Consider the following 23699-nt stretch of genomic DNA (forward strand, 5'->3'; position numbering starts at 1 on the left):
CCTAGTCGCAGGCGCAGGTTTGCTCGATGTTATCGCCTTCAGCAAACATCATATTTTAATGATCTACCGCATTCCCCTGAGGCGTGAAAGTGCTGTGAAAATGTCGTTAGAAAATAATTACATCTCTAGCTCTAGTTACTACAGTTGTTGTTACTCATGTCAAAGTTTAGTCGATGTGACCAGTATTCATCATAGCAAGTTATTATTAAGAGCCATTTCACAAAAATATTCCGCGCGAATTTAGGTGAAAGCTGTCAACGCAACGTCAAAAGAGTAAAAAGAACGCTGAAATGGACAAAAAAATCTTGAGCCGTGACCGTATTAAGACTTGATTTAAGTTATTAATTTTAAGGTAGAATGAGGTATTCAAACTTGATAAATTAAATTAAATTTTTAATAGAGTTTAATAAGTCTTTTATATTTCGATTCAATAGGTAGAATATGTAAAATATATATTAAGTACAAAATAAAGACAGTCACATAGTGAAAAAAAAATCTGCCCCCTTACAGCTCCATCATCGGACCCTGGATACAAATAATGAAACACGAATAGGTATAATATGTAAAATATATTAAGTACAAAATAAAGACAGTCACATAGTGAAAAAAAAAATCTGCCCCCTTACAGTTCCATCATCGGACCCTGGATACGAAATATTCGTCAAGACGAATCACACAAGCCTTAACTCCATAGGGTTCTATTGTTTTGTTACGGAGGTGGCAAAAACCACGATCAAAATGTGACGTTAATCTTCAAATTTGCCAAATTATTTTTAGATTTTACTCAATAATGGTAATGAAATTCAAGAATCTATTTCATTAATGAACTACAAGAATATATGTCCGATGATTACTTTATATTTTTAAGCTTATTATATGAGCATAAATAATAGATACAGGACTTTGAAAATGAGTCTGCGGCAATTTTTTCGTAAAATGGTTGTGGGAGATGGGGCACTGTGAATTAAGCAAAAGAGTTTTAGTAAATCCGTTTCATTAATGGTCAACAACAAGGATCGACCTATCTTTCGCAGTTATTAAATAGTCTCTGGGTGTTGCTTAAGATAGTAATTCATGCTTCCAAAATCTTAGAAATTCGCACGAAAATGTAAAATGGCTCTTAATGTCTTCCTGTTATGAACTTGTGTTTTTATTCGACAAACATTTCGATTCTGTGATTGATTTCTTCGACAGGTGGACGTCGATTTCTGATTTAAAAAATGCAATTTAGTCGTACACTTTCATTAGGTAACGTCTGAATCACAACACAAATGTTTCAGCTCTAAAAACAAGTCCTGAATATGACGCCATATTCTTCAACAAATTATCCACATTCTTTCCATTTAATTAGAGGTTTAAATAAAAATAAATGCAGCACGAAACCTGTTTATGTGAGAAAAGTAATTCTTGACCTTGGTTGGTTCACATTATTCACTTGCTCGCTGCATGCGGTACGCAGACAAAATGCTAATTAGACGAGACGATTATAATTACGTTTTGTCTCCTTTTCGTGGAAAAGCGAGCAATGTCATGGAAATTAATATCTGTAAGATTTTTAGGGTTCCGTACCTCAAAAGGAAAAAACGGAACCCTTATAGGATCACTTTGTTGTCCGTCCGTCCGTCTGTCAAGACCCTTTTTCTCAGGAACGCGTGGAGGTATGAAGCTGAAATTTATATCAATTACTCAGGTCTACTGTCGCTTGAAGCTGTAAAAAAATCAAACTTCTAAGCCAACGCAATCAAAAGATACAGCTGTTTATGCCGCAAATTTTCGACACTTGCAAGGGAATCAAAACCTACAGGGTGCTTCCCGTGAACTCAGAATCTTGAAATTTGGTACGAAGCAACGTCTTATANACTTTATTCTGATGAATAAATGTCATTACAAGTTTTTCTCTAAAACTGATAGTTTGGCTAGAAAAAAATATTTTCTATCCACGCAGTACGCCGGCAGCGTTCGGATCGGATATAATGACGTCATCGTCCCCGCGCCGGGCGGTCAGTGAACTTTTTTAGTAATCTGGCCATAACTTCGTCAATTTTTGTCGTAGAACAAAAATTTTTGGACTGTGTATTAAGGATTTCTTAGCCCTATAAATCTGCATTCACAGCTAAAAATCGAAATGATCCTCATTCCGAGGTGAACTTACTATAATGACTGGACTACTAGTCGAGCGCGTAAATAATAATACGACAGGTTGCGACCTGTCTCCATCGCGCGCGGGCGGTGTGAGGCTATTTGACTGTTTCATCCAATGAGGGTTTTCGCGATTGAAAAATCCGCCAGATGGCAATACGTAGACGGGAGGTCCAAATGCTGCATGATTGGTGGATTTTGACATATCTGTCAATGTCATGTCAAAAATAACCAATCATGCAGCATTTGGACCTCGCGTCTACGTATTGCCATCTGGCGGATTTTTCCATCGCGAAAACCCTCATTGCGAGTAAATCACGTCACGGCACGCATTGTCAGATTAATATAAATTAAAATTTATTAAAACGTTACGATTTTGCTGAAAAGTTTGTTCGTTAGTTCTTTTTCAATTGTTTGTTCATTAAAAAATGTCACCAATTAATAAAAAATCGGCCATATGGGAATATTATGAGATTTGTAGTGAAAATAATAAACTGGCCAATTGTTTGCTGTGTAGTAGCTCTGAAACTAAGTTGTAATGATGATGAGTCTAGTAGTACCGATGACGATTCTTCTCCACGTCGTAAGAGAAGAAACTTGAACGAAAATGATAAGTCATTTGAAATACATACACCGACAGTTTCTGGAACTGCTTTGAGGAAGTCGCTAAAGATAATATGCAAAATAGTAATGATGAGGAGAACGTGGAGAAGAATACTGTGGCAAATGAGATGGATTTTTATTTGAAATCATATCGACTAGATCGGAAAGCTGATCCTTACAAGTGGTGGTCAGCTAAAGGTTCGGACAAACCAACGCGTGCAGCGATGGCGATGGCGATGGCGACCACTGCGCGTGCAAAAGTTGTTTCACACTGCCGCGACCGCGATGGCGATCACTGCGCGTGCAGGTTGTCACTGTCACCACAACTGTCACGCATATTGTCAATCACGCTTAGTCGGCAAAATGGAAACTGAATTTGAACTGAATTAAATGATTTGTTTGGAGCTTTTGATGTAATTGAGACAGTGGAAACACTTTTTCACTCAAGTTTATTCAGGCGGCCATATTATAGAATGAGACAGGATTACATGCGGTATAGGTAGTAGGTATTGGTTACTCATAACCAAGCTATATGTCTGGCTTCGTTTGTAGTCCCTAGAGCCCTAACAACACCTTTTAATTAGATTTAAAGAAAGGTTTGATAGGAAGGAAGACTGCACTAAGGCTTTCTTGGCCTCAGTGGGGGAAATGAAACACAACGCGGACGGTTGATTATCTGTGGGTCTAGACAAAGTGCAAATTATAATCGCAAACCAGTGGAAAAGTGGTCGAAAAGCCCCTTTTTTGTATGGAGATTTGACGGATTCGATTTTCGATTCGATCAAAAAGTGCGTTTTGTCTAAGGGGGCTGGTTTATTACTGTTATGCTATTGCTATATACAAGATTTACATAATGTACACAATTCAATGTGTCCAGTCCAATGTGCCGTCGGTGTAGAGTGCCTACAGTGCACGTTCGTTCAGGGTTCATGCATTGAGTTATAATGTACTACGTACTAGAGAAGACATGTCAACTAGAAACTACTATGTCAACGCAATCAAAAGAAACAGCAATTTAAGCTGCATATTTTGAAACTCGCAAGTACTCGCAAGGGAATCAAAACCTAAAGGGTACTTCCAGTCGACCTAGAATCTCGAAATTTGGCATGAAGCAACGTTTTATAGCACACATAAAGGAAAAATTCCGAAAACCTTAAATTTTAACCAACTAATATTATAAATGCGAAAGTAACTCTGTCTGTCTGTCTGTCTGTCTGTCTGTCTGTCTGTTACGCTTTCCCGCTTAAACCTCGCAACCGATTTTGATGAAATTTGGCATAGAGATAGTTTGAGTCCCGGGAAAGAACATAGGATAGTTTTTATCCCGGTTTTTGAAACAGGGACGCGCGCGATAATAAAGTTTTTCTGTGACAGACAAAATTCCACGCGGGCGAAGCCGCGGGCGGAAAGCTAGTTTTTTAATAAATATAAACTTATTAATTTTTTCCTCATGAACGCGTAGAGCTATCAAGTTGAAATTCATATCAAATACTATAAAATAAAGGATTACTTAAACGATAAAGAGATCTTTGTCTTAAATTTATGGTCCTCCATCTTTCCCCATTGTAATGTTATGAATTTCATTTTGCAGTAAAAATACCATAGTTTTATGACTCGATTGTCGTAATGAACGAACTTTGTAAACCTTGCAGGTTTGTACGGAACCCTCGGTGCGCGAGTCCGACTCGCACTTGGCCGGTTTTTCATTGTTTCTGAACCTTGAGATAAGATAGTGTGTGGCTAATAGCAGACGCATTTGTTATCATTGGAGATATTGCTTTGCAGTCATTTAATTGTTTAAGATTGCTAAAATTACTCCCTTTGTGAAAACACAGGTACCTAGTTGCCCTTGACTTAAAATGACCTAAAACTCTGGCTAAATGAAATCTAAACTAAATAGTGTAAGTTTGAAAAGTAGAGTCAAGCGCTTTTCGGCGCGAGGGCGTTTGGTCGACAAGTGCTCGGGCACTTCCCGCTCGCGCGGCATAAAAATACCTAAGCGCAGTCTTTCCCTAAAATAGCTTATCATTATTACCATTACATACTAAACCTTTATCAAGTCTCATTTTTGGAATCTGGATAATATTTTTCCCATCTAGTGGTGTAACTTTTAAGGCTCTCAAATACATATACAGGGTGTCCTGTAATGCAACGTCAAGCCGGAACTGGGTGTTGAGGCAAGTTATGCTGGTTATCAGAAAAATATAAAAAGAAATCTATGTGGTATTTTGTCAAAATAACAGGCATTTAAAAAAAATTCTACTCCCGGTGACGGTCTTTTTACTCGTGTTGCCACAAATCTTCACCTTTTCCAAATTTTTTTTTTTGTTATGTAACCCTGAATAATGTTTCTCTAAATTGTTATCAAAATTACAAAACCAGCTGCTCCAGCTTGGATGAAAAAAATACATTATTCCCAAAAAAAATTTTCAACATAAAAATTTAAACTTGCCTCAACACCCAGTTCCGGCTTGACGTTGCATTACGGGACACCCTGTATATTTTTGGTACTAAGCTTACTTGAAAGAATTTTTTTTTTTCATTTTTGTTACTTTTTGTGATTGAACTTGAATTAAAATTAAAAGAGTAATGTGACATAGTAACATTTATTTACAAAGTTAATTACATTATACACGTTTATTATAAACAAAAATACATTTCCAAAGCATTTAAACAACAAAATACATCCATCTTTATCATTACCCAAAAAGACTACTAACTTAAACCAAAAACACTCTTCACTTAACGTTCCATACCTCGCTTCTACTGCGTCATTTGTTTAAAAACTGATCATAATTTATTAGTTATATGTACGAACTAACTATAAACCACAGTTCAAGTATTAATGAGCAACATTGTGCAAGTTGGTATAAACCCACACATAAATCTGAAACTCGAAATGAGTGCCCTACAAAATCGTCTAAAGGGGTTACATATTTGTTTAAAAATATGATTATTGTAGCAAACACAAGATTAAATGTCCTTTCCGTAAACAGTGATAGTTTTTGACAGTGATAAATAAAATGAAAAATATCACGAGTTAAAAAGTACACAATCTGCCATACACAAAGCCAAATCACGAAAGCTAGGTAAGTATGGATACGCCTCCGCGGAATACCTATTTTATATTATTTGGCAGGAATGTGAATTTCAGAGTATTTTCATTATAGCCTGACCAGGAACATAAAAACCCTCGCCATGTTGCGGAAAACTAATGGTACTAATTTCTTTTAATGGCAACAGTAACTGAAAACTTCATTGACATGTCACCTTGCATGTCAGTCTATTGTTGTCAAAGTGTAAACAAACTTTATTTTAAATGTGTGCAATTGATTTTGTGAATTAAATTGCTAAAATATTTTTATAGTCGTGAAAGAAAAGTGGTTCACAATGTGTTAATGTATTTGTCGAAGAGAAATACTAACGGTTCGGACAATATTTTCATTGAATAATGTTTCCGACAAAGGTTGTCAAATTGACTGACATGTTTATCGTATAGTACAGTCCACTATGAAAATTAGCTGTAGTCTGTTTCAACTACCTATTTTAAAGTTTTTTGTCACTTTCTAAGTTTTGAATTTTATGGAATTGGGAAAGAAGTAGGTACCGAGTTTGAAGCGTTCATGAGCAGACATTGCAGTTGAATATTCAAGTTCTGAATTTGATTATTGATGAATAACAAAATAAATCCTACTAGCTCGATTGATGGTTTCATTTAATTTATTTAAACCAGGTTACCTTTAATAATATTTTTTCGGTAATTTATGAAAATATCAAATTAGCCCGTAATCCTGAATCCTGATACATAAAGTTAGCCTATTAATTTAACACATGTACGACTGTACTCAGTGTTGCACTATCAAATGCAATTGAGGCGCCTCTATGCCAGGGTTTTTATGTTCCTGGTCAGGCTATAATAAACATTTTAAATAAAAAGTGGTATTCCGTGTCATGCTCTGGGGCGGGACCACCTTATCGTAGGTACAGTCGCGGAATGAAAAGGTTCGTCAGTTTTCAAATTGATTCCTTCAACGAATCGCGAGCACATATTACCTTTTGAAACTATGTTATAGAATAATCTCGAGTTAGACAAAATAATCTTTAACTGTTAGTCAGTAAAGTTCAAAATTATTCCGATTAAAGTTGTTTGACATTTATCTTGTCAAGAAGATTTTTATGATTGATAAACTAAAACCTTCTTGTTGGTTCAACCTGCCATTATTATTTCTATTAAATAAAAAAAATACATTTTGTAATATTGCACTGATGGGACAGAAAAATAAGCAAAACCTTCTTCGTTAGCAAACGTCACATTTATTTAAATGTTAGCAGCACTGTTTCTTGCACTGGTATGTTGGCAGGTTTGACTCTTACAGTACCTAGTGCAAGCGAAAACCGACACTAAGGTGACGAACCTTTTCATTCCGCGACTGTACATAGAATAGGTACGAAAGAAATGTATAAAAAATGTATATAATTATAGCCTTAACTTAAAAAAATGTACAATATCTATAGTTTTGTTGTAAACATTAATTCAAAGTGGGCCCGCCGGAGAGCATATTCCCTAGGGCCCACCTAGAAGACACAGGACTACACAGAGCCATCTAGTCCCAAACTAAGCAAAGGTAGTGGTTGCTTAATAGAATGTGTATTTAGAGGTTGAGATGTAGTTTTTTTTATGCATAACAAGGCAGTTATTTGACCACAATCGCACCTGATGTTAAGTGGGATGCAGTCTAGGATGAAATTAAGCAGCCCTACGAGATAATCTCTTGGGATCAGACGGCAGCATTTAGCGCGAGCAGCTACTGCTGCCGTCTACTACTTTATTACTTACCTACGACTTTTACCTACATGCTTTTAATAATTTTGCAATGTTTGCATGTTTGGGTCAAATGTTGCTAAGAATCAGTTTTCTTCAACCGATTTATTTAAGAAGGAAGATAGATAAAATGCATGTATTATTCACATTCACGACGAACGAACGAATTATTCGTTATGCGACAAAAAGTACTTAATAAATTTGGCCAAGTGCGTGTCAAAACACACGTAGTATAGGGCAGAGTAATTTTCCAAAGTAGTTAATCAACGAGAATGAGAAAACCCCAAATACACGTGTTTAAAAAACTGTATATTCGCGGTCGCTTGCCATACAATGTATAATATGAAAATAAACCTAAACTAAACCGAAATTTTTGCATGCCTTATTTCCTAGGCCTACTGTGATATAATTTGGTGCATGTGATGCAGAGGGGCTTGTCGCAGGCCGGACAGTAATATGATTGACGCTTATGGCAAACCACACAAGTCCGTCGGATACGGTTGTTTTTGGCGCAACCAGGAACTATCCCGTACTCCATCGGGAAGTGGTTTAACACCTCCTGGGAAAGCACAGGTGTTCCGAGGTCGGATGAAACAACAGCCGTTTTGATTTCAGGTCCCTTGAAGTGGTTTTCCAGAAGTTGTTTAATCAATTTCTGACGAAAAGACCTGTGCGAGACATTAGCACCCTCTTGTGTATTATTTTTGTGCAGAACATATGCATTTAGTACACTTACATTTAGGAGGCGCCGAAAAAACTTTTTGTACCAAATGCTAGTACGCTTCCTTTCCAAAGGATAGGTACTCAGCATCTGGTCCTTCTTGTCGACGCCTCCCATAAATAAGTTGTAGTCGCAGACTACAGTGGGCTTAGTCTTTTCTTCCACAGTGTGAACGCCGACACCATGGTACGTAGATATCATCGCTACGCGATTGGTATCCCGCCATACCAAGATGTCGATGTCCCCACTCGTGAAAGCAGAGATTTGACCCCTCGCCATGTCCGTTTTTTGCAGGTTTGCCAATTCTTGAGGCACACATTTGCGGTTTGTCCGCAATGTGCCAACACAATCGATCCCTAAAGATTTAAGGACACGGGCAAGTGGTGGACTGTTGTAATAGTTGTCCATCCACAAGGTGTGTCCTTTATTCTCGAGCCCTTTTATTAGCTCAAGAACAAGGGATGGAATTATACCTGATACAGGGTTATCATCATGTCGTTTTTGTTCACCGTGACCCGCGTGCACTTTAAATCTATACAGGTACCCAGTTTGGCTTTCACAAACTTCATAACTTTTAATTCCAGTGGAAGCCACTTTATTTTTAATAAATTGCTTAATGCTTAGCCGTCCCTTCCACTGTGTCAAAGATTCGTCTAAAGCAATGTTTTGCCCTAGACGATAGAGCTCCTGGAATTTATTATTTAAGTGGGTAATTATTGGCTCTATCTTAAATAGTTTTGCCTGGGGACGCGTTAGGCCTGTCAGGTTCTCAGTGTTATTAGCAAAATGTATAAATTTATTTAACAGTAATAGTCTATGGTACTTCATATAATTGGAAAAATATGGTGTTGTTGTGATGCCCTGTTTATTGCTTGACTCAAAATACTCTTTTTGGTCAGTTTTGATGCAAAGACCAGTGGCCAAAATAATCGCAAAGTAGGTGTACAATTCATCAGCTGAAGTGTCCACCCACTTTGCGATTCTGCTGTTCAGCATTAGGTCGTCACGGGCCATGCGACTTTCAGCAACCTGCTGAGCATAAAAATTCGTCTGGACTGCTATCTCCTCCATGAATTCCCGAGTCCATATGGCGGTAAATGCGTCATATGGAGTCGGAAATTCTCGGACGGGCCCAGGTGACTCGCCAGTAAATTTCTCCCTCCGCTCCTTGGGAGGTATGTGTTCTCCTTGAGAGAAGGGCTTCCACTTAAAATCAAATAAACCACGGGGCTCGAGATCGATTTCATTTTCTGTGATCGGGGAGGCGGGTCGAATGACATTTGGTTTGGCTTCTTCCTCTTCGTCTTCGTCTTCACAGGGTTCGTACTTTAACTGATCTACAGCGTACGGGGTGACAGGTCGAATCACATTTGGCACTTCCTCTTCCTCCTCGTCTTCGATGTCAAGCATCTCCCTTTCCAATTTCACCCTAGAACAGACGCCTAATAGGGGCTGATTGTCTTCCACACTGTCGTCACTATCGTCCTCGCTCCCTAAGACAAAAATCTTGGGTTATCTAAACTTTCCATACTTAAACCAAAAACGGAAAATCTGTAAATGTGAAAGTTGTAGTAACATCACGAACGAAAGTTAAACCTAGCCAACACATGCAGAGAGAAATATTTACGGGCACGTATAAATATTGATATTAAAAAATCTTACCATAGTGAAGCCAATCACTTAGATCCTGGTCCGTAAGCGGCTTTGTGGACTCGATCCTCGAACGTTTTTGCTTCGGTGTATTATTCGAAGTCATACTGGTACCACTACAAGACATAAAATAAATCTAAAAGAACATTCTGCTTTTGGTAAAATGATCACGTCATGAAGGTACTTATCTATCTTCTTTATAAATAAAAATGAATTGATGTTCGTTAGTCTGATTAAAACTCGAGAACGGCTGGGCCGATTGAGCTGATTTTGGTTTTAAAATGTTTGTCGTAGTCCAGGGTAGGTCTAAACGGTGAGCAAATACGCGCGCGATATTGTTTTTCTGTGACAGACAAAATTCCACGCGGGCGAAGCCGCGGGCGGAAAGCTAGTTATTTAAATAAAAAAATAGTTACTTACATGGCAGGTGATGGGACCTGAATTATCTCCTTTGTGGACTCAATCCTCGAACGTTTGTGCTTCGGTGTATTATTCGAAGGCGTGCTGGTACCACTACCACCACAAGACATAAATCTAAAAGAACATTCTGCTTTTGGTAAAATAATCACATGAAGGTACTTTTTATTTAAATTAAAAAAATATATACTTACGCGGCAGGTGATGGATCCTGAATTATCTCCTCAGTTTCACCTTCACTGGTGTGATGTGACTCACCACGTTTAAACCTGAAAAAAAAAAATAGTTTTAGAGAAAAACTGAAGGTTATGAAAGGAGGATCGTTAAAACTATATGTTTATTTTTACGCAATGGCTGATGTCGACATCTCTGCTCTACTTTCTTCGTGACTTGAATCAAACCTAAAACCATATTATTATTATACAGGGTGTTTGGCGGAAGGTTAGACAAACTTCGTGGGTGTATGTATAGGTAAGGTCATTTTAAAAATACAAGTTCGCCCATTTAACCCTAAGTGAGCTACCTTTTTTAAATTGATATTTTTGTTTTTATTTATTTTTATTCCCAAAGAAGAACGGTCATCTGTGACCCAGGCCCGACAGAAACGAGACATACCTCAGTTTTTTTGTCATGTCTTAATTAGTTAAATTATATATTTTTTATATTCGAAAAATAACACCAAAAAAGTTTTTGTTCAGGCGTTATACAAAAACTAATATCTATCTATAAATATATAGGTAAGGTCATTTTAAAAATACAAGTTCACCCATTTAACCCTAAGTGAGCTACCTTTTTTTAAATTGATATTTTTGTTTTTATTTATTTTTATTCCCAAAGAAGAACGGTCATCTGTGACCCAGGCCCGACAGAAACGAGACATACCTCAGTTTTTTTGTCATGTCTTAATTAGTTAAATTATATATTTTTTTAAATTTATGTATAACACCAAAAAAGTTTTTGTTCAGGCGTTATACAAAAACTAATATCTATCTATAAATATATATTATAAATGAATTAATGTTCGTTAGTCTGATTAAAACTCGAGAACGGCTGGGCCGATTGAGCTGATTTTGGAAACGGTGAGCAAATACGCGCGCGATATTGTTTTTCTGTGACAGACAAAATTCCACGCGGGCGAAGCCGCGGGCGGAAAGCTAGTTATTTAAATAAAAAAATAGTTACTTACATGGCAGGTGATGGGACCTGAATTATCTCCTTTGTGGACTCAATCCTCGAACGTTTGTGCTTCGGTGTATTATTCGAAGGCGTGCTGGTACCACTACCACCACAAGACATAAATCTAAAAGAACATTCTGCTTTTGGTAAAATAATCACATGAAGGTACTTTTTATTTAAATTAAAAAAATATATACTTACGCGGCAGGTGATGGGTCCTGAATTATCTCCTCAGTTTCACCTTCACTGGTGTGATGTGACTCACCACGTTTAAACCTGAAAAAAAAAGTTTTAGAGAAAAAGTGAAGGTTATGAAAGGAGGATCGTTAAAACTTTGTTTATTTTTACGCAATGGCTGATGTCGACATCTCTGCTCTACTTTCTTTGTGACTTGAATCAAACCTAAAACCATATTATTATTATACAGGGTGTTTGGCGGAAGGTTAGACAAACTTCGTGGGTGTATGTATAGGTAAGGTCATTTTAAGAATACAAGTTCGCCCATTTAACCCTAAGTGAGCTACCTTTTTTTAAATTGATATTTTTGTTTTTATTTATTTTTATTCCCAAAGAAGAACGGTCATCTGTGACCCAGGCCCGACAGAAACGAGACATACCTCAGTTTTTTTGTCATGTCTTAATTAGTTAAATTATATATTTTTTATATTCGAAATTTATGTATAACACCAAAATATTACCCTTTGTTTTTGTTCAGGCGTTATACAAAAACTAATACAAAATGCCTATTTATCACCAAAATTGCTAAATGTATGTACCTAAATGTCTATTACAGCTGCTATGTGACCTGGAGATACAGCCGGATTATACAGTCCGTAACTTCCGTAATTATGATTAATTTTATCTTTACTTAGTGAAATTATATTACAAAGCCCATTTATTTTTAAAATTTAATAATAATGTAAAATAAAATACTGTGTATTAATTTTCACAAAACATTAAGTTTTAAAGGTTAAATTTTAAATATTTCATTACGTGTACTGAATGTTTCGGAACACGTTAAAATGGTTATGTCATTAATGCCAATGTCATCGTTGAAAAAAATATAACAAATAATTTCTTTTTCTTCATACGAGCTTTATTAGAGGCTATTTTATATTCTACAATCTATTTTATAACAAATTATCCTTGCAAAGTACAAAATTTCTTGGTTTTACATTTACATTTAGTAGCATAATATAAAACACTTTCAACGTAAGAAGTTCGTGAACGCATTGGGATCATTATGCTAGCCTGTAGTGTTCAATTTGGATGCGTAATAACGTCACGGGCGTCACGGCGCTGCTGTCAAATGCCACTCGTGCAAATTTTATTCTCTGTGTTGAATAAAGATGGTGTTAATGTTATGTTTGTTTGTTGTGAATTGGGATGATGACTTGGTAATGAAATCGAAATTCTATTTAGTCCGTCAGACAGATAATAAAAAATGGACACGTATTTTTTCATTTGAATAATTACAGTAGGTATTATTGATTATATTGAGATGAAATGACACGTGACGTCACTTTGAGTAAAAAAATATATAGGCGTGACGTAACGCGCCATTTCAACTCAATGTAACACTGCTGTGAATAATTAANCTATGTTAAAGCTTAACTGTAATGTAACAAAGGTTCCAAATGATTTTGCATACAATAACATAACGTACATTCTCAATAAAATTGTCATTGTTTAGCCGGGTCTCCAGTGTGTGTTTGCCCTATACAATCAACATTTAACTCAACATTCAACAAAATTGCCCATAAAAAATGTTGAATGTTGAGATGTTTTTATTGATTTTTTAAAGCCCGGTCTGTGAGCACGTAGAATTTTGTCCAATGACCCCAAGCTACCCATCCTCATCGCTCGCGCGTAATTATGTTGCTGTCGCGCTCTCACACTCACTGCGGGCGCACGTCGCACAGTCGTCGCACAGGACAAAACACGCACTAGAGACCCAGATATTCACTACACATGTTTATTTGCATCAACAATGTTTTTACTTTTCACGCCCGGTGGAAAACACGTTTTGTGTAGACAATTTTCCCGTGCCAGAGAGGACATTCAGGATAATTTCTCAAAACAACGCAATAGACTTTATATGTGGCTTCGATCAAGCACCTTCTAGCAGCGAGAAGGCCGATCTTCATCAAAATCAATCAGCTAACGACGTGTAGGTAAACAAAATCTTCCACCACCATCACCACCATGGGCTTATTTTGGAGGATGACTGCTGCACAGGTAGTATGACCTGCCTCATACAAACCATAGTTAGCTACAATGTCGATCGAAGTCTTTTTAAAATTTACAGCAGAGGAGAAGAGGGGAGAGTAGCACTCCTCCCTCTTCTTCTTTAGTCGGAACAGGGACATAAGGAGGAAAATGAGAAATGTAGTGTCAATATTAATCAGCATTTTTATCTTGGTCGGACTTCTATTTTAACCTGCAGTCCCAAGTTCCCAACAGTAAAACTAAATACAAAGAATGCCTAGTGCTTTATTTCCATAAAATTAGAATAATCTTCAGCTATCAGTCATTAGTGAGCGTATTTTTTTTTTGAGAATTTTGGTATTAGTTGGTAAACATTATTTGATTAATTACAAAAATTTTGTATTATAAATCTACATTGTTGTACATATTTCGTTACCAGTGCATGCATGTCCTTACAAAATATTATATTTACTTACACTATCTTCGTAAATGACAAAATGAGAACCTGAATTATTTTTTTAGTCAGGCAACACTGGTTTCGAAAGTTCAATTTCGCATGGCGGACGTGCAAGTGGGTGCTGTTATTTGTTAGTGATAATTTTCAATAATTTAACTCATTGTGGTTCCTTATGGAAAGAGTAATTCTAATGCTTGTATTTCTTTGTGGTCGTGCATTATTTATTCCTTAACGGTTGATGATGTTATATAGTTGTTTATAGTTTTATTGTGTGAACTGCATACCATTTTTCATAAAAATGGGAAAATGTGACGAAGCTAATGTCGAAGTTAGTATGGGGGACTCAGCGTCCCCCATGAAACCGGATAATTTCACCTTTACGGTGCCCCCTGAGGCTCCTGTCTTCGAGCCTACCCCAGAGGAGTTCCTGGATCCTCTGGCATACATCAGTAAAATAAGGCCAATCGCCGAGAAGTCAGGGATCTGCAAGATAAAACCACCAGCGGTGAGTGACTTTCTTTGTCTTCAAAGCGTGCATCTTACCGTTTTTGCCCCAATTAGCCTATTTCAGTGTAAATTATCGCTTTGCAATGTAATTTTCTAACCTTAGAACGATACGCAGATTTCGTGTGATGCAACCATATTACACCGTGTAGAGCATTTGCGTGTTATCTAAATTTCGGTTTTATGATTTAATCTTAAATAATACGTGTCAAAGCACCATTTGAAGTAAATTGTGTACTGCAATTGCATTTAAATTTTGTTGTATGAGGATGCAATATTGTATTGAAAATCTGGTTGCCATTTTGTGTAGTGTCCTCCTGCCTACGATAGTTTAGATAAAAAAAGAATTGTCGCGACTTTTTTGTCGTAAATAACTGTAATCCCCACAGTGGCAGTAGATTGCTTAGGATTTTTTGTTAAAATTCAAATATTTAACATCAGTGCTGCCTTTGTGTTAAAATCTACTGGGGTTCACAGTGTGCATGCACATATACATACCCATCTGATTTTAGTATGCAAGTCCTACAAAGGTTTTGTTCTGAGAAATGTCTGAACCATTCATTTGAATGTTAAAACCACTATTGCACAGTTCAACAAGGACAATATTGTGCATGATTTCAATTCTTTCAACACTGATGTGCTGTCACTTCTACTTACAAAAATATATTTCAACCATCATAGGTTTTGATTGCCCCATATTTTAATTGAATTAGTCATTAAATCGAACACATTTGCTTAATATTTATTACTAAACTAAAATATTATGAAAATTTAGTAAAACTAGGAGTGGTGCATGAGACAAACACTTACCTCCCTACAAAATTTGTGAAAGGATAGTATAGAATTAACCAAAAAATGGTCCATTTGCTGTGTAAAAGTTGGCATCTACATAAAATGCTTGTTCCCTCATGGGAATTTTAGGTTTTAAATGTTAATTTTGAGGATAAAATGACATGTGATTGTGTCCTTGTTTTATTCTAACCTTTTTTGAAACTCACATTATGTCCCTAATTCAGAATGGTTTTATACCTGTTGCTTTGCAGAAAAGTATTTGTGACTCATTATTTAGGGTTCCACTTTTGAAATCATAATTTTGTAGGTTAGTTATAGTCTACCTGCAGTTTGTACTTTTAATTGATGAATCAATTTTCCTCCTCATCATTAGACCAAATTGTCTTCAAGTTGACTAACTTATAATATGTTTAAATTAATGTTGTTAAATGTTATGAAATAATTTACCAAAATGTAAAATTATTTAACTTCTGCAAGAAACTAATCAGTTCCATTATTTTTAAATTCATTTGTTCGATTTAGTCTTTAAATGATAATTAAGAAATATTATTTAATAAAATGAACAAGGCCTTCTATCTACTTTGTTTACTTTTAAATTCTACCATTGTTGTCAAACAAATGTAGTGTTATTTTGAATCTCACATGTTCTTGATAAGTTATTTTCATTGTATTTCATCATCTCATCATCATCATCTCAGCCATAGGATGTCCACTGCTGAACATAGGCCTCCCCCAATGCTTCATTGTGTTTAATCAACTCAATTACAAATAAACATTCCTCAATAATATATTTTTAGTGATTAAACAAGTTATGTCAATATCAAGGTGTTATTGAACTCTTTATCATCTAAGCGCCTATTATAATTTTCAAGATATTGAATATTGATGTTCATGATTATGAAAAAATATTGGACAAACCACCATTCATCAACATTTGTTGCTTTTTGAAAAGATGATAAAATCAATTTATAACTAATGATTCTATAACAGTCCCTTCTTATCTAGATAATAATTATCTAATTTTATGTTATGCCCTAGAGCTATAAAATGAGAATTCATGATAGTCTTTATTCCAAAACTAGCGACCCCTGCTTTGCACAGTCACAATGTATTATAACTCAAAAACCTTCCTCTTGAATCACTCTGTATTTAAAAAAAATGCACTTAAATCCGTTGCTTAAATGTGTGGTTTTAAAGATTTAAACATACACAGGGAGGGAGGGAGGACAGACAGTGAAGCGACTTTATTATAATAATATGTATGTGATAAATACTGTATGAAATAGTTAACTAACAGAAGTACATAATTTATTACTCATACTAACAAATAAGGTATTTCTGCCCTCTGAATAAAATCACTTGATTCCTACAATACCAATTAAAAGCGAATTATTAAAAAGATATTGAAAAGTATGTAGTTAATTTATGTAAATGTTTTGAAAGAGGATAACCTAATGTAAACAAAGTTGCAATTGCTATCGGATATTTTATTTTCATGAATGAGACAAAAGTAATCTTAAAAGTTTTGTTATTCATTTACTACATAATAGAGTAATATCTCATTAGCAATATTATTCCAAATTAGAGATGCACCGAATGTTCGGTTGAATATTCGTATTCGGTACATTCGGCATATTTTTTTCATGTTCGTATTCGGCCGAATGTTCGGTTCGGTACATTTTGAACCGAATATTCGGCCGAACATTCGTATTCGGTTTAATCTACATTCGGTGCATCTCTATTCCAAATGATTAACATAGTAGCTGCAAATATTTCTTTTTTGTTTCATGCAAAGTTTTTTTATAAGGATACAAGAAACATCTATTAAAATGATAGTTGTGCTATAATAAAAGGCTAACAACAAGTTCACTCGTAATAGACATCAAAATAAGTGTATTTATTATCCTTACTATTATTTTTATAGAGCAATCACACTGTTCGGTCACCAGTGCCATCGTATACATCTGCTTATAAATTCAGCATTCATTAATAATCCTCTCCGTTTATGTGTTGAGGCACACTGGCTATTTCCTCTCGTATCGCATTCAGATTTAAATACATAATAATATTATAAATGCGAAAGTAACTCTGTCTGTCTGTCCGTCTGTCTGTCTTGCTTTCACGCCTAAACCACTGAACCGATTTTGATGAAATTTGGCATAGAGATAGTTTGAGTCCCGGGAAAGGACATAGGATAGTTTTTATCCCGGTTTTTGAAACGGACGCGGGTAAGCGAGACAGACAGACAGAGTTACTTTCGCATTTATAATATTAGTATAGATATTAGGTATTTATACCATTTACCTGTAGTGCTTAAAATATTGGTTTTTCTGAATATTGGTTGTTAATTTGATCTATTATTTTCCTTTACGACTTTTATTCTGTGCAAGTTTAAAGAAAATTGACTTATGGTGCTCTAAAGGACGTATTGCGAAATCTCGAGGGTTAGAAGTAGAAGTAAACACCGTGTATGTAAAGTTTATTGCGAAATCACACACCTATCGCACAAAACGCTGTTGTTATTTAATATTGTCGTTTATATTCATATTTATTTATTGCAGCACTGGCAGCCGCCATTCGCGGTGGACGTAGACCGACTCCGGTTCACGCCTCGTATCCAGCGCCTCAACGAGTTGGAGGTGAGTCCTTTATCTTCATCGTATCAGCCACAGGACGTCCACTGCTGAACATAGGCCTCCCCCAATGACTTCCACATCGCACGGTTGGTAGCGGCCTGCATCCAGCGCCTTCCTGCTACCTTTATCAGGTCGTCGGTTCACCTTGTGGGTGGACGTCCCACGCTGCGTTTTCCGGTACGCGGCCTCCATTCCAGAAACTTGCTGCCCCATCGGCCGCCAGTTCTGCATACTATGTGCCCTGCCCACTGCCACTTTAGCTTGCTAATCCGTCGGGCTATGTCAGCGACTTTAGTTCGTTTACCTTTGGCGAGTCCTTTATCTTCTTATCGTGTCCACAATAAACCTACACAGTGTCAGCCCAAAACTCCGCTACAAGAGTGGCGTTGTCAGCAGCATTAATTAAATCCTGCGTGCAGTTGCTCGGGCACTCAGGGTATGATATCATGTGCTTCATCGTCTAGGAAACAAAACCGCACCTGCACTCCAAGTTAGAGCCATCCAAAAATCCCCACCTGAACAGATTGTCCTTACTACGGCCGAGCTGCGTCCGAAGTCGATTTAACCTTCAAGCGGGCGCGCGGCGTCGAATCGACCGCGCCTAACACATTTTCGTTCATAACTTTTTTTTGAGTTGTTACACATATTTCTCATTTTTAGTAGCCTGTCGCTTGCTCATTGTGAGTGAAATAAAGAGCTTACCTCAGCTCTCCGCGCTTTTCCCACCCCATGGCTTGCTATTGTTTTAGTCGCGGCGCCGGCGTCGAAAGCACGCCACGCGCCTGTCGTCGAAAAGGTTACGCGCGACTCTCTATGCGATATAACATTTCTTCGGCTATCACCCAATATTATTGAATTAAGCTTGCAATACTGTTTTTTCTTATTAAATAAGTCGTAGACTGCTAGTACAAAGTGAAATAACAGAGGCATTACTACGAAAAGATGAAAAAGAGAGTGAATCGGAGCTCAGAGACCAAGCAAACTGAACCAAAATTATAAAATTATGTTTTACCATTATTTTGCCATTTTTATCGTTTGTACCAGGTATATGAATTATTCTGAGGTATTTTAAAAGATTTTTTGTTCCAGAATTGGTTTTTGATCCAAATAATATTTGCGTTATTTTATTGATTAAATAATTGTTTCTTTAACTTAATTCAAATTCCTTATGACTTTAATACAATCATAATATATCTGCGTACAAAATAATAAATGATTATTGGAAAATAAGTGCTTTGTTTCTCTACTAGACCCTATAGGTATTTTCGTTTACGCGCGACCGCTGCCGTTACAAAAGACCGCGCGCCCGCTTGAAGGTTAAGGACTTCCAGGTAAGCCAGGGGAGCTCATGTCCAGGTGAAGGACTCTCAGGCATTCCCTGAGTCTCGTACAAACGTCTCACGTGGCTATGCAAATAAAAATTAAGGCTACTATTGTAGGTACTTTCGTAAATTCTAACTACACACTGGCAATCTTAGATTAATAAAACCTAGATGGATAGTCTTCATACAAACGCTTCGTCAAGAGTGAGGCAAAAATCTTATGTCATTAGTGTCAATTTTGTTGGGGAGTGTAGACAGTGAAGGCGATTTTCCCGAAAGTAGGGAAAATTTTAATACGTTTTTAATTATTTTATAACTAACAAAAACAAAACGCATCATGTACTTACTTATTTATTGAATTCAAAGTACCTACCTAATTACAATAAGATAAATCGACTGAAAAGTCTCGATTTCATAAAAAAGGAAGTGTATTTGTACGGCGAACAATTGGGAAATAAATTTTCTTGTTACTGGTATCATTCCCGTATTTAATTTTTGAAAGCCAAATTCAAGCAAAATACGCGTCGAATCGTAGTACTTACTTATGAAATGTAACACTGGTCACTTTCTTTAGTTTTTCTGATGTATTTTGACACCCTTTCACAGCACAAACCGTCTTAATTAATTAAAAGTCGTCGGACGTGTTTACCAATTTTTCACTTTGACAGTTCATGTGACGTTTACGAGTAAGCCATTCTGGCTTACTAAAATCTGCCTCACCTTTCGTGCACTGACTATCTATCTAGGTTTTATTAATCTAAGCTGGCAATGTTAAAAACTCGTGAATACATTACACACAATGTCACTAGCATACAACTAAGTAAAAAACAATTGGTTGTTTTTATTTTATCGATAAAAAGAAACGTGATAGTGTTGTAGTGGCTTCACATTGTGGCAGAAATCGTCTTTGCCATAAGCCAGTGACTGGCATGCCAGTGGCACAGTAGCTGCTCAGCATAACAGTTTTTAGCAGTGGACTGGCACATTACTAACCTAACCAATGATAAATATACACTAACTTTTGTTGGTGTTAATTGGTGATTAATATCGACAAGTGCACATAACTAGTTATTATGGCGTTAATTTTACGAAATAGGGAAAGAAGATTCATGATCGCCATTTTTACATGCAGTCGGTCGGTACTAAAATGTGAAAAAGATTACGGAAAAATTATAAAGCACAACATTGAAAATTTCTTTCGGTTATTTCCTCCTAAATATGAAAATATATAGCTCAACTCTTAGGTTAAAGTAGAACTCTATAATTTAGCATTCCCAGCAGGACGTTCCTTTTGATCTCATAATCTCATAAGATTTTGATCGCTTCATAGCGATAAGACCGCCTAATTGTACCTTATGTGTTCCTTTTCTTTCTGTTTCTTTTATGTGGTGTACAATAAAGAGTATTTATTATTATTATTATTATAATCATAATCATCATTTCAGCCACAGGTCGTCCATTGCTAAACAATGATTTCCACATCACCCGGTTGGTAGCGGCCTGCATCCAGCTCCTTCCTGCTACCTTTCGATCTCACATGGCAGCAAAAATCCTAGTCCTTTATTCTAAAGAGTGACATTTGTCCTCAAGTTTATTTGGAGATCATTTGTACGTCACAAAATTAGATAAAAACGCAGATGTAAGTGATTTTGTCGAATCGAAATCGATAAAAAATAACTCCTCGTGATCGCTTGACCTCATAATTTGTGCACTACCACTTTTTTCTATTTGTTTTATTTATTACTAGCTTTCCGCCCGCGGCTTCGCGCGCGTGGACTACATTATTTACATATTTTACGGAACCCTATGTTTTTTTCAAAATAAAATTTAGCCTATGTTACTCGTAGATAATGTAGCTTTCGAATGGTGAAAGAATTTTTAAAAACTGTCCAGTAGTTTTTGAGCCTATTCATTACAACCAAACAAACAAACAAAGTTTTCCTCTTTATAATATTAGTGTAGATACAGTCTTGTGTGATGTGAAATAACTAGCATCTTTTACATATTTAGTATTTACATTTGTCTACACATACTTGACCTTTAGTGTACAGACGACAGCAGATCAAACACTGCACCACAGAATAAGTAATAGTACAGGTACAGAAGGATTACTCCGCAAGACGATTTAAATAAATGCGAGTCTTGCTACGACGCGATACAGTGGAATTCAGCTCGCACAGCACTACGTACCTACAATTTTATTCACCTACAAGTTTTGTCTCTTTCTATCGTGTGCCTCTGAACTCTTCTTACGCTGTTAGGGTTGCCGTCTAGTAAAAAAATAATAAATCTACTTATTTGTAATGAGGTACGTATGTAGGTAAGTATGCATTCATTATGGAAAACCTTCATAGTAGGTTAGGTTCCTATACTATCCTAAGAATTATTGATTACCTACATGGCCAACATACCTTTCAGCATCTTTGGGAAGCGAAAAAAAAAGATAAATCCGGTAGATTACTTTTCGAATTTAAACACCCGAACGCCGCACAATATTTCTTTCTCTTTATGTCCACTTTTAAATAATACTTCGATCATAGAATTATAATCATACTACAACGCATGCCAGCGTCCTGACGAGCGCGCGCGTGACACTCGACTGATATAATACCCGCCGGCGGGGCGCTTCGCTGTAGGTAATTATCGGATGTACCGCGCGGAGTGAGCCAGGCCTGACTGCACGTCGCTGTGCTGTGACATCTTATGTATGAAAATTATAAATAACTTGAAAAAATCGATCTGCCTAAGGCGGGAATTAAACCCACGACCTTCCGGGCGATTGCTCTTCCAACTGAGCTACTTAGACACTGGATGAACCCGTCGAAATTTTAAAGTGTTCGTGGGTTGAATTTCCGCCTTAGGCAGTTCGATGTTTTCAAGTTATTTATAATTTTCATATAAGTTTGAGATGCGACTCTTAACGCTAAAAATTAATTAACTGTCTTATGTATGAGGCTGTATAGGCGCTCTTTCTGTAATACATCACTACAAAGGTAAAATATTGAAGTGCTTGTAAAAAAAAATACTTACATGCTATCCTCCAGAACTCAATTCTGCCATCCCTATTTAACCCGGGTCACTATTCGCGTCATGGTGCGTCCACACTGGGCACACGGGCTCGCGCGGCACGCTGGTCATCCTGCTAACCCTGGGCGCTGGTCATCCTGCTCACCCTGCTCTTGAGTGAGTAAGATGTCGAGAGTGCCGCACGAGGCATGCCCCCAATGTGGACGCAAATTACATGTTACGCGCGGCGGGACGCGTTTAGGCGCGAAAGCCCAAACAATAAACAAACTGGCCAGCCGAATCGGACAACACGACAATGCGAAACCAGTCCCATCGAGATCAATGTCATGCAAATGTAACGACCTCGCTCGCTTTGCGACTGCATAGAAACTGCGTCTGCGATCGTTATCACGGCGAAGACGACTAGCAACGGTCGTGTTGAGGATCATTTTAGAGAAGTTAAAAAAAGTATAGTGCGAAACTGAGTCAGTTCTTGAGATGGTGGAGCGGTGCGCGAGGGGTGTATTTTTTTTAGGTCAGATATAAGAGACTTCAGAAGTTCATACCGTGGCGGCTCTGTTACATTACTTGTCCCATTTATTGTCCAGAAGCAGTGGTAGGGTTAAGATTAGGGACGTGTAAAAGTGCTTTTTAAAAGCATACTTGCATAAATAAATGAGCTCTATGAGTTTTATAAACTCTACGACACCGCAGGAACCTACTTTGTTGTAATGCTCTTCATCATCATCATTTCAGTCACAGGACGTCCACTGCTGAACATTAGCCTCCCCCAATGATTTCCATATTGAGTGGCCAAGGACAAGGTTGATCGACGATCTCATAAAGGTAGCAGGAAGGCGCTGGATACGGGCCGCTACCAACTGGTCAATATGGATATGATCTATGCATGTAATACATTTTATTTTGCGAAATTTAGATCCAAAATAAGCAGAATATTACTATAATAATGGATTAGCTAATTTAAATAATAAAAACATGAATATGTCATAAACGTCCTTGACTATGAATATAAATGCTAGGGCCCATAGCATTATAATTTATCCCCTGTGGGATTCGAACCACAGCTGGCGATGTAGCCGATACGCGAACCACCTTGACTTGTAGACGTTATAGAATTCACACTTTTAAAAAGTGTTATATTTGCGAGTTTCTTTTTACAAAAAAGGTAAAATAAAACGCATTTTGTGAAGCTTTTGATGTAAGTACAAACCTAACTGGAAGTCAG

General features: G+C 36.9%; 2 protein-coding genes across 4 annotated transcripts in view; one reads left to right on the forward strand and one right to left on the reverse strand.

Annotated features, from left to right (window-relative positions):
- Nucleotides 1–7180: 7180 nt before the first annotated feature.
- On the reverse strand, nt 7181–11801 carry LOC114361232 (piggyBac transposable element-derived protein 4-like). Its single transcript, XM_028316217.1, has 6 exons — nt 11730–11801; nt 11539–11652; nt 10547–10621; nt 10356–10469; nt 9948–10051; nt 7181–9778 (listed from the first exon to the last, which is right to left on the reverse strand). Exons 2-6 carry the CDS (start codon nt 11646–11648, stop codon nt 7947–7949), a joined length of 2235 nt encoding a protein of 744 aa, XP_028172018.1. The 5' UTR covers nt 11649–11652; nt 11730–11801; the 3' UTR covers nt 7181–7946.
- Nucleotides 11802–14281: 2480 nt separating this feature from the next.
- Nucleotides 14282–23699, forward strand: part of Kdm5 (Lysine demethylase 5) — a 57057-nt gene continuing 47639 nt past the window's right edge. For all 3 annotated transcript variants that reach the window (XM_028316230.1, XM_028316231.1, XM_028316232.1), the window contains exons 1-2: nt 14282–14698; nt 18051–18128. In XM_028316230.1, the coding sequence (XP_028172031.1) occupies nt 14492–14698; nt 18051–18128 (285 nt within the window). In that variant the 5' untranslated portion in view covers nt 14282–14491. The remainder of the gene's footprint in view (nt 14699–18050; nt 18129–23699) is intronic.

The sequence above is a fragment of the Ostrinia furnacalis genome, unplaced genomic scaffold, assembly GCF_004193835.3.
Source record: "Ostrinia furnacalis isolate ACB-3 unplaced genomic scaffold, ASM419383v2 OfSCF5472, whole genome shotgun sequence".
In the NCBI taxonomy this organism is placed as follows: domain Eukaryota; kingdom Metazoa; phylum Arthropoda; class Insecta; order Lepidoptera; family Crambidae; genus Ostrinia; species Ostrinia furnacalis.